The sequence below is a fragment of the Epinephelus lanceolatus genome, chromosome 24 (genome assembly GCF_041903045.1).
Source record: "Epinephelus lanceolatus isolate andai-2023 chromosome 24, ASM4190304v1, whole genome shotgun sequence".
In the NCBI taxonomy this organism is placed as follows: Eukaryota; Metazoa; Chordata; class Actinopteri; order Perciformes; family Serranidae; genus Epinephelus; species Epinephelus lanceolatus.
The window spans coordinates 15,098,163-15,110,354 of record NC_135757.1 but is presented as its reverse complement, the minus strand read 5'-3'; the positions used below and the strand labels follow the sequence as shown (position 1 = coordinate 15,110,354).

The 12,192-nt window shown below is 40.8% G+C and overlaps 1 protein-coding gene across 17 annotated transcripts in view; it reads right to left on the bottom strand.

Annotated features, from left to right (window-relative positions):
- The window catches only part of dmd (dystrophin), a 376,736-nt gene that overhangs the window by 173,116 nt on the left and 191,428 nt on the right, over nt 1–12,192 (bottom strand). For all 17 annotated transcript variants that reach the window (XM_078165601.1, XM_078165594.1, XM_078165599.1 and 14 more), the window contains 2 exons: nt 9,839–9,989; nt 2,765–2,884 (listed from right to left, as the gene is read on the bottom strand). In XM_078165601.1, coding sequence (XP_078021727.1) covers nt 2,765–2,884; nt 9,839–9,989 — 271 coding nt within the window. The remainder of the gene's footprint in view (nt 1–2,764; nt 2,885–9,838; nt 9,990–12,192) is intronic.

Here is a 12,192-nt window from a genome sequence, read left to right as displayed (position 1 = left end):
CCAGATCTGAACACAGTATGTGCATTAAAGCATGTTGGCGCACTGACACACACACTAACACACACAGAGGCTGTGAGCTGTAAAAGTTTATTTCTCCTGACTCCATTGTATCGGCATATTGGCAGCTGGCTGTTAGCTGAGTAAAATGGGAGAGACACTCTTCCGTTCCATTTAACTGGCATATACAAAACCCACAGTGTGACCACTGAACAAAGTCATCAGAGTGACATAGAGAGGGGAGGGCGGTGAGGAAGGAGAGGAAATGAAAAGACAATGAGATGCAAAAAAAAGTGAGAGACAAGCGAGCGGGTAAAGACAGACTTGGAGAGAGAGGCTCAGCAGGTTAATCTTAAGATGAATGGCCTGTAATTAATCAAGCGACAGTTCTACAGCGGGGAGAAACCACGGAAGGCACCTTCTATTTGCATTTTCACATTCCAACACACACTGCTCTCTCTCATCTATTCATCTCTGTTATCTTGTATTTAGTAATAAACCGCACTGCAGGAAACAGCGCCAGCAAACCTCCAGAAAGTCAAACACAAAGTTGTATTGCTAATGATGTTAAGTGTGATTATACTTTTCCATGCAACAATGTGTCTTCTGTATTGTGATTTCTTAAAATAAAACACAGCAGCATTGTGTCTTTGATATATTAGAACAAATTACATTATTCTTTCCTTTTTTTCGAAGGTATTTCTGACTTGAGTTTTTAATTTTCAGCTAATCTGCTGTCAGTATGGAGCAGGATCCTTTTATCCACATCTCCTCAACCCTGCTCTCCCCAAGGAGGAGCTTCAGTCACATCCAATTATCCAAATTTCTTCATTTCCTCTTCGCCAGTGATGCCCAATTCTACCTCAGCTCACCCACTCGCACCTTCCCCAATGATAATAGATTGAACTTCCCAAGACAAAATCACCATGACTTCCCCTTTTCTCCCCGCATCAGCTTTCTATTTTCCACTGAGGCAGCCCTCCATCACAGTTCACATCATATGCAGCTCAGCGTGGACGCTTCAGCACAACTTTCATCTCTAATCCTGGCTGCAGTTTGACATTGCTGTTAAAGTATTGTCATTGGTGGTACGTCACTGATCTCTGTCCCGTTCCACGTCTCTCATACTCTGATGCAGTTCTTTTGTGGTGTGAAAGCAAAGCAGAATGACCACAGGAGTCTGTGACGACTGAGGTATGAAATAAAAAACTAAATTACTATTAAATCCACCTGGTGATTGTGAACTGTCAAAGTAGAGATTGGTATAAGCCGACTCATGTAGTAATTGAATGCTGTGTTACTTAAAATGACAGCGCTCCGATTCTAGTGCAGAGCATCAGACTAGATTTACAAACACACCCTTTATCTTTTTACCCCTTGGTGTGGACCAAATGAACCAAACTGCAGGTGTGACAGAGACCAGAAAAAGTAAGTTTCCATCCACCTGTTTTTACATTTACACATTTTCATAAAAACATCAGATCTGTGTGGAGCGATGAGTCGACTGTAACCTTCCTCAAATTAAGACACAAAATCATCATGTTTAACTCAGGGTTCTCTTAAATAATGGGCATAGACACTGTGATATCACCTACTGGTTTGTAGACTCCTATGGCTTCAGCTACACCCATACTCTGTGAGTCTAGGGTTATGCCATGGTTACATTATGTAACCAATTTTGTTGCTGTGGCATCAATTTGTCAACAGACACAGGCACCCACCTGTCAGTCAAAGTGGCCACCGCCTTAATCATGCATAACTTTAAGCCTGAAAAATGTTAAAATGTTAGCAGGTGAGTTACTGTAAATAAAAATTCATCCCTCGTACAGTAGTCACAAAAGGTGAAAATAACTATGGAGACCAAAACCATATTTTGCACCCGGCTGTAAACATGCTTATTTCTGCTGCTGATATCAGAAACTACAGCCACACAGCCAGCTCTTCTTTAAACTTACAAAACTAAACCCTTAATGCAGCAATTATTTATTGAGCCAAGAGCATAAAAGATCTTTTCTTTACCAAAGCAAGGTCAGAGGTCAAGATAGAAGCACTGTAGCTTGTCAAGAAGTGCTTTGGCAGTCCAGACACTAATCTACTTGTTTATCCAACATTCTTGTATCAACAGCACATCCAATCAATTTAAGAGTGAGGAACCTTCCAACACCTAAATCCTGGACAAAGACAGCAATAGTGTGGCGGTGCTTTAACATGAAGCAGCATGCTACAATTAAGGCTAGTGTATTTGAAAGCAGTGGATATCAGCAGCTGCAGTTTTAATAGATTTCAGCTATACTGTTTGCAGTGTATGGGAGTTAACAAGTGGAACCAAGGCCCATACATCAGATGCCTAGACAACCGTGGAGAATTAACCGCACAAACAGGCAGCGAAGTCTGGCTCCTGGCTGGAGTCTGTGTGATGATAACTTAGAGTAAACAAAATCAGCAGAAAGCAACAACACACACACATACAGCACAGGCCCATCTCGCTGGCAAGGTCTAATTACTGCGCAACACCAAAGACAAAACTATCTCCTGTTCAATCTATTTTCCCTGAGAAACAACAAGCGGAGTGTGCTGAGCCCACTGAGAGGGGGAAAGAGAGAGAAATATTTTATAAGAAGAGATGAAAAAGGCCCACAAGGTATTTGTCCTTCTATGAAATTTCCCCGAACGCTCTGTGTGATCAGCAAAGTGTGTGCAATGTGAGCATGTTTGGCTCAGATTTTAGTGTATGTGACAATGTGCAAGCATGTGTGTCTGTCCTCACCTGAAGTTTGCTCTCTAAAGCAGCGGTGGCGCTGTCTCCACTGGTCTCGTCCACCACCACCACCATGTGGGTCAGTGAGTTCACCCTCACCTGCTCCAGCTCCAGGTCCTCCTGAAGGAGCTGCAGCACAGGAACACATGCAAAGTTTTAATTATGGTGACCCAGTGACAGAGAGTAGCTGGCAGCAATAGAAAGTAAACATTGTTGGTTTGCCAAAAGACCGCAGGAGTTGAGAACAGAGCAATGTTTCAAGTATATTCCCTAAACACAGGCAGTAAAAAGAACATTTACAGTCACCAATACAGATACAAACTTTCTGTATTTAAACTTCAATACGTTCAGTTCTTTATATAAAGTGTTTGCATTAATATATTAGAAAACTCATATTCTCTCTCAATGTCATATTTTACGCGACAGCACGAGATGTGTGACAATTTCAATTTTAGCCTTCAAAGCAACAGATGATTCACTGTCACTTCAAATCCTTACAGCGGAGGTGTGGACTTGAGTCATACAACTTGGACATGAGTCAGACTCAAGTCACAGATTTGATGACTCGCCCTGACAAAAATCAAAAAGGACTAGGGTTTTAACACTGATGACTCATGACTTAATTTAGACTTGAGTCTTTTGGCTTGAAAATACTTCATACCTTCCCCCAAGCTCAGGGATTAAAACATATGTTATTCAAAAAAGGCTCCACGAGTCACATCATTTCCCTTCATTTCCTTAATTGAAAGCTATGAAAGCACATTATGACTTGTTCAGGACTCACAACTAAAAGTTTAGGTCTTTGGACTTGACTCAGGACTTGCCTGTCTTGATTTGGGACTTGAGTGCAAAGACTTGACACTTGCTTGTGACCAGTGACTTGGTCTCAACTCTGCCTTTCAGGTCTCATATCTTTATCTTTCAACCAAAAACCTCAGCTCTTCTAACTCCCACAACTTCCACTGTTAATACACAGTTTATCCTCACTGCTTTTACACTTCAGCCAACACTTGAACTGTCATTTTGTTTCAAATTATACACCCGCAGTGGCACTTATTTCTTTTAGGACACTCATTTTAACTGAGGCCTCCAGCTGAATTTATCACTTACACTTTACTTTTCAACTCCTTTAAGTGCTTCAACTTAATCCTCCACTTCTTTGGGCACATTCATTTAAATTGATGGTTTATTGTCACTCACGGTTCACTTTCAAATTGACACTTCAAATTCATCCAGCCCTTCCATTGAAACTGCTGTTTCAGTGTCTTTTAGGTTTCTTTTTTAACTGCCACTTCAACTTCTTTCAGTATTTTAAATTTAGATATTTAACTGAGCAGCACACATGCAAAATTTATTCAATTTCTCCACGTTTTTTCTGATATTGATAATATTTGTCCAAGACCCAAAGATTACAAAAATTCTGATATGAAACAGAGCAAAGAAGCAAACCCTCACATCTGAGAGGCAGAAACCAGCTAATGTTTGGCATTTTTGCTTGAAAAATTAGCTCAGTCAGACAACTCATGGCTTTAATGTGTATTTCAACAGCAGAACATAGTCAGAGTTTGGCGTCTAGACTCAGGCCTCATCGCTCCCCCAGATATGTTTACATAAGATATTTAGGATTGATGATTAAATCAAGATCAATAAGATTTATACTGTATACAGCAAATTTCAAGATGATAATGCAACCAATTTCAACATGGAATTAGAGGTATTTCAGCAAGAAACTAAAACTACTAAATTGCTGCCACAGACGTGAAAGTGTTTGTTTAAACCCCCTGCTGATGGTAACAGGATTCAATTCAAAGCCTCTCTGAAACCTTCCATTTTCTCAAAATGATTTCTCCACTGGTTGCAATCCTAGTCAGAATGAGATTCTCGAGGGCAGCAGAGGAACTAGTCACAAAACCAACAAAAAGTGCACACATACAAATAAAACAGTATCTGAGTCTACTGTGTTTGTTTCTGTGGCAAACCTGTGATTTCTCAGTGAGTGTCAGCATGTTGTTTTTAGCATCTGTGTTCACTCTTGGGGTAAATTTGTACAGCGACATATGATTGGTGGTAATTTAGCCAATTGGAGTGCATTTTCTATTTTCCCACCTTCAAGTGGCAGGAAAGCCAAAACAAAAAGATATAACCGAACCTGCTGACAACAGGTACATCTATGTTTTTGTTTTCATTGTCAGCACTCTTAAATTTAAGTCGGTGTACTGCTTAAGTGTTTACCAGTGAACTTATTTTTAGCAGCTTCTGTGGGGTGGCTAATTGTTGTTTCCCCTCAGCCTGAGCCACCGCAGCTTTGCTGTGTTGAATCTAGTTTGACAGAGCCTCCTGCTGTGAGAAGAAAGTAAAACCTCCAAATCAGGCATGGATTTGACATGAGATTGTAAACAGTCGGCTAATTTAAAGCTTTTTAGTTGTCAGGGATCTTTAAAACTGCCACATGAACAGATGGAGTCAACGTGTGCAGAGCAGCCTCACACCACTGATGTGATAACTCATTCTTGACCTTGGAAACAGTGCTTGGCAAAATAACCTGACCACAAAGTCAATTTGGTAGCTGTGGAGCTTCCAGTCCTGTCCCAGCTGTCATGGAGATACAGATGTTCAAATATTCATTTTTCTTCAGGGCATGTTAAAGGCTTCTCACTCAGGTTGGCATAAAAGTTCAGATTGAAAATTAATTTTGATCTTCAATAACAACACTAACAAAAGCTTTATTTGAATGCCACATCTCAGAACATTAAGTAAAAGCTGAAGTAGGCAGAAATCTTTATTATTATTTTCATTTTATTTTAATATATTTAACATCTAACTTCTAAGTTTCAACCCACGTTTCTTGTTTTTGTTTGTTTTGTTTTTCCCACCCGGGGTCAAACCCAAGAGTAAGATATACACAAAATATCAACCTTCTTGCCCTGCTCTCTCTGTTTATCAGACCACCTATGAGACAAGAATTAGCTAGCTAGCCACCCCCTTCTGGGTCCATCTGTAGTGCTCTTCTCCTGGCGAGGTGGTCAGTAGTGGCAGGGGGAGTGAGGCGGAGGGCAGATTGTGATTCAAGGTTTTAGCTGACATAGCAACATAAAAGTAAAAAACTATTAGCAACATTTTCCATCTATCTGTGATAAGTTTAGCCGATACTGACACTTTCATTATTGCGTTTATTGTCAGACTCTCTTTTAGTCTCACTCTTCAATAAGTCTGTCTTCCTTTTTGGGGTTGCTTTGCAGTATAGGAAGTTGTTGCCAATGTTGGAACTTCCTCTGCAGGATTCTCTTCCACTGAATCAGACTTTCACAAGAGGGACACGCACATGCATCTGCATTTGTAGACCAGCCAATACTAACACCCTCTCTCTAATATTACCTGTTATTGGCTTACGTCTCCCATTACAGCCAAGAGGAGGTGCAGAGGTCTTGTTTTCTCAGTCCAGTTAATTTACAATACGCTCAAAGTCTATTATGGAATTCTGCCCATTGATGCCAAAATTAAACTGTCTATCCCAGCTTTAACAGGGTGCTTCACAGAACAATAAAACATGACAATATCCATTACAAGAAGGGCATACGATCAATACAGATATGAAGTATGATAAAAATGGTGACACGTTGACTATGTTGTCATGATGAAATGTACATTATTTTGGATGATATACCTTAAAACTGGACAAGGTTGCAGTTAAAAATTTGCAATTGAAACATTAACAATAGCATATAATACTCCTTGAAGTTAAAGTGGCAGTTTAAATGCTGAAGAATAATGAAGTTTCAGTTTTACGTGAGTGGTGAATTAAGTTGAAGAAAGTTAAAGACTCTTGAAAGAAGTTGAAATGTTCAAGGGATAGTGCACCCAAAAATAAAAATTCAGCCATTATCTACTCACCCATATGCTGATGGAGGCCCTGGTGAAGTTTTAGAGTCCTCACATCCCTTGCGGAGATCGGCGGGGGGAGCAGCTAGCACACCTAATGGCAGACGGCGCCCCAGACTAACGTCCAAGAAGACAAAATTGAATCCACAAAGTATCTCCAACATGCTCATCCGTAGTGATCCAAGTGTCCTGAACCCCTGACATAAAAAGTTGTTTCGAAAAACGTCATCTGAACTCATTTTAGCCTCACTGTAGCCTGTAGCTCTGACTGCTTCTCTGTGCTCCACACTCACGTGTGTGCACTCAGGGTGATCGGTGATGCACGGTCTCTGAAGAGCAGCAGTCTCGTCAGTACTGATGTCCAGATTCTCAAGTGCAGGCATCGCCAATTCCCAGTCTGAGCAGCAAAGACTTTCCTCATCTGTTGGCATTGCTTTGCATTTGAAACAACTACACCACCAGGTTTCCAGTGCTCGGTATTATGCGGCTGGCTGAGGGTTAGGCTCATGAGCTGCGGTGGGTGCTTCGTCCAGTAGCCTGAGTTCCGCATCCGTATACTCGGGCTCAAACAAATACGGCTCAACAAAGAAATGCTGTTCCTCCTCAATTTCAAAGTCTTCAGACATGTCGGGCTGTCCTTTGCTAAAAGACCGTAGTGCAAATTATCTTTTAGCTCTGTGGTTACTGTTGTCTCTCCCTGCAGTGCATGTGTCACGTGATGTAAACACGGTCTCACGCAAGCACGCACACGTGAGCGCGGAGCACAGAGAGGCAGTCAGAGCCACAGGCTACAGTGAGGCTAAAAACAGAGTTCAGATGACGTTTTTCGAAACAACTTTTTATGTCAGGGCTGCAGCACGCTTGGATCACTACGGATGAGCAGTATGGAGATACTTTGTGGATTCAGTTTTGTGTTCTTGAACGTTAGTCTGGGGCGCCGTCTGCCATTAGGTGGCTCGCTGCTCCCCCCGCCGATCTCCGCAAGGGATGTGAGGACTCTAAAACTTCACCAGGACCTCCATCGGCATATGGGTGAGTAGATAATGGCTGAATTTTCATTTTTGGGTGCACTATCCCTTTAAGTGTCAGTGAAAAAATGAAAGCAGTATAAGTCAGGTTAGAAATTTTGGCAGCAGGGAAGTAAAAAACAACAACCCCAAAATCAATCCTAGTCCCTGAATTTCAGCAAAGTGTTTTGTACCCGCCTTTGCTTTCCCAATACCAGCAACAGCACATGAGATAAAAGCTGAATGTGCAAGAACGCAGGCCACAGTTTGGTCAGTTTGCTGCGCTTTGCTTTCAAAGAACGAAGACTTGCTCGCATGGATGGATTACTGACTATTGGACTACTGGGCACAGACCCAGCAGGGGCCCAAGGGATGTAGTACATTTTATTTCTTTGGTATTTTGTATAATAGTTGGAGAGAGGTGTCAGTGAGGATCCTTTGCAAGAGGAAGCTTTAGAAGGGATTTAGACAGCTTCTCTTCTCCAACATGAACAAAATACTGAAGTACGTGGGGCAGTTTTCAATCAACAGCAGCACTCAGAGTTTGTTAATCTGCATGACACCACTGAAAAGACACTTTGTAATGAACAAATTGAAAGAACTGGTGAGACTACATTTGACTGGAGCTGCACCTTATATGATTACATGTGACAAATTGAATGCATTGCAATTAATGGAAATTAAAATTGGGTGGGGGGCTGGTGAGATATGTAGGATAACGGGGCATGTATCTTGCCCAATGTCTTATTATCTGCCTCCTAGTTATCACACTTCTACTGGCAAGAAAACTTATGGAATATATGGGTTCAAGCAATAAACAGGAGCAGTGTCATCAGCTTTCCTGTCAGTAGTTATAATTGGGTATTATCACCTTTAACAAACTGCTTTATGCATTTCTAATAAGGCAACTGAGACTCACACAGCCTTGGTGTGATGTATGTTTAAATACCTAGCTGTTTAAGGTCAATCCAGGATGCTGCTACACTCTGAGAAAAAGGGGTTACAAAAGGGTTCTTCCTGAAGGGCTGAGATTCTAACCATGCTTTTTTTTTTCTAGAAAAGCTGGGTGGAACCATTACACCAAAGAAATGTGTCTCATACTGGGCTCTGAGTGGAACCTTTCACAGATGGTTCTAGACATAACCTGTTAAGTTAGGTTCTTGGTAGTGCCCTCTGAAAAGGTTCCAGGTGGGACCTTTATAAAAGGCTGTATAAAGAACCAAAAGAGGCCTCTGAGTTCAGGCCCAAGAACTCTCTATGGTTCAACTTTGGATCTTTATGTCTAAAAGTGTATATTAGAGTTTTGGCTAATGTTAGCAGCTCTGACCTGCTCTATATTGGAACAAGGTTTGCCCTCCAGCAACCCCAGCCAACATTAATTAATATAACACTGCCACACTGGTTATTAGAGAGACGAATTATCCACTCAAGTCTCAGATTTTAACTGGTAAAAACACTGGATAACCAAGTTTCATGTAACAAAATCAGTGTTTTTCTGAAGCTGCCAACTATAGTGGCTGACACAAAAACTAAAAAAAAAAAAAAAAAAAAAAAAAGGCGAATGGCCCTTTCTAGTCAGTGTTTGTTTTGTCCATTATGGGATACTGTAGAAACATGGCAGTACAACATGGTGCACTCCATAGCCAAGGACTCACTCTCTATGTAGATATTCAATCTCATTCTAAAGTGACAAAAACACAACAATTCTTCTTCTTCTTCTTTTAAGCAGATGATACACTAAAGAAAACCTAGTTATTATATTATATTCCATTTCTGCCAGTATATCTAGCTAAATTCTACACACTGGACCTTTATGGGCCTTTTTGCATAGTTTTCGTTTTCAAACTAGTCAGCTGGAAACATTAGAAAGTCACACAGAGACAAAGTTTTAACCAACTCAGGGAACTAATGTTAGCTTAATTAGCTAGCTACCTAAAGTTGATAAAATCTGATAACTGGCCATACCTGATTTTGTTTACTTCTGTCAGAAATCAGCCAGCATTTGTTTCAAAATGTCAAAAAATTTGATGGTTAATCTGACACTGTTAACAATGTACACTGCATTTGTATCCTGCGAATAAAGAAGAGCTTGACAGACTCAGCAACTGTCAATCAGCAGGATAATTTAAGCTCAATCACAACATGATAGCCTGGATTAGTTAGGTGCCATCTGAAAATCAGGCCAGCAGCTGCCCACCTTGTGCTCTTCCACTTGGTGCTTGACATCCTCCAGGTCAGGTCCCAATGGTTGAGCCCCCATCCTCTTAATCCGGGCCTCCGTCACGTCCAACCAGTCTGTGAGCTGCTGCAACTGCTGGTGCTGCAGGTCCATGAGGACCTCGTGGAGTCTGGGGTTGAGAGACAGTTCAGTGAGCTGTCAATCTCATGTTGATACTGCAAGGGTTAGCTATCATCAAAAAGAGTCTCAAGAACAGTTCAGAAGGACAGATGAAAGTCTGGTTAAACAAGCTCATGCCCCGAGCAGTGCTGCTGATTTAATTGGTAGAAATGGTAAAAGCCACCTAACCTGCTCTTATATGCACCCGTGCTTTATAGCAGACCCTCGCTGTATTGTCTAAGTGGTATTTGGTAGTCAAGGCCATGTCTGCACAGCTTTGTGCTTGAATCAACAAGATTATCAAAGAAGATAGCTGAACAGTTAATTAAATTTGGCTCAGTGTCAGTTATCGTTGGATCCACCATAATTAGAAAGGCCGCTGTTCTTTGTATCCATGAATGTTGGGTACTGTGGGGATCTTCATTATGTCAAAGAGATGAAACTTTATTCTTACCCCTAAATTAAGATCGGATAAAACATGTGAAGCTGTGCGTGTGTGTGTGTGTGTGTGTGTTTGAGTGTGTATCATTATGTCTCATTGGGCAAATACATTCTGACACACTCCCTGAGCTTTTTGATCTTTTCATTGTCTTCTTGTTTATATTCCCAGATCTGTCTTAAAGACCTTTGACTCTATAGCTTCATCACATATTCGTAATAATTCCAATTCCTCAGACTGTGGTTGCAATATATCATCCAGAGCAAGCTTTCATCACCACGCCCCCTTTTGAAGGAAAAGAAGCCAGAGTTCAGCATACACAGAGTAGGTTGAAACATATCTCTACATTTCTACTTAAAACAAACTGGCCTAAAAAAAAATAACGCAAGCCCAAGAGTTGCTGTGTAGTTGGGTGTACCAACAATAAATCCAAAGATGCTGATCTCCAATTTGTTTCCCTGTCGTGTTGTTAAAAAGACAGAAGATGGCAGCTCCAAGCTACAGACTAACTGGTTGACATCACACACGCCAACTGCGTGTCCCCTTTTGGTGGGAAAGAAATCCGCTTTCACATACAGAGACAAACGGGATAATGCAGAGGAGCTGTTGTGTATCGAGTTAACCAAGGCTGTAACACTGAGATTTAAGGCACATAATACACATGAATTTTCACTGTCATTGTGGTAAATGATGCTGGTGACAGTTACTATTGATGGATAGCTTTTCGTTAGCTTGAATGGGAGCTGCTGCAGTTAGTTTCAGTCTCACATTGCAGCAGCATGATTCGTCTCAACTAAATCTCTTTAACTTAAGGTATCGTTAAAGCTCAGGTTCAGGCAAGGTCACAAAACAATTATTGAACAGTCTATAAAACAAACATTTGTTTTAAAGAAATTAATGTATACAGACATGTTAAAATCATAATCCAAACACACATCAAACTGCATTGACACAAACACGATCTTTGGCTCTCTATCCCCTAAAAGAGGGCGCAGCCTTGACCCGAATGTGTGCTCCAGGTATGAGTTCTAAAACCTGTAAATGAGTTTGCATTTTAGTAGTCCCCTCATATTGAAGTCAGTGGGTTTTTTCAATGGGTTTTTGGTTAGATGACTGAAATGAGGTCTGTGGTTAACACAAGCTGAAGAGGCTTTTACGTTTTGTTCTACGACATAAAATATGTCAGTAAATTCCCCACTTATGAATTCTGAAGCTTTTATGTGTCTTAAAAAAGGTGGTTGCTAACATGTGGCTTAACGAGACTACAGAACATTATCACGACGAAGACAGCTTTACAGCCTCGTTGCGGTGGTGATGTTGAGACATGCAACTGTAGTGTAGTTTTAGTGTCGTTTTATTAGCTTTTTACTTCTGGCGAATTTAGGCTTGGTGAATTTAGGCTTCAAGCATCGTTCATTTGAGAAGATTATCTTGCTGAACAAAACGTGTAAATATTGTAAACGTTCGTTTGCCACAGAGCTTATTTTCTATAATAATCCAAAATCCAATGGAAAAATCCAATTGTCTTTTGAAGAGGGAATCAGGGCAACACTAACATCGACCTCCAGAAAAATGTCATCCCTGGAGCACTCTATTAGTGCAGTTGAGGCTGAAGGAAATGTCATTAGTTTTACAGGTATTTGATCACAAGCCAAAGTATTGGACAAAACAAAATTTTGACATGATGATGATCAAAGTAATGGCAATTGATCCTGAAAGAAACATGGATATCCGTACCAAATTCTACGGCAATCCATCCAACATTTGCTACGAT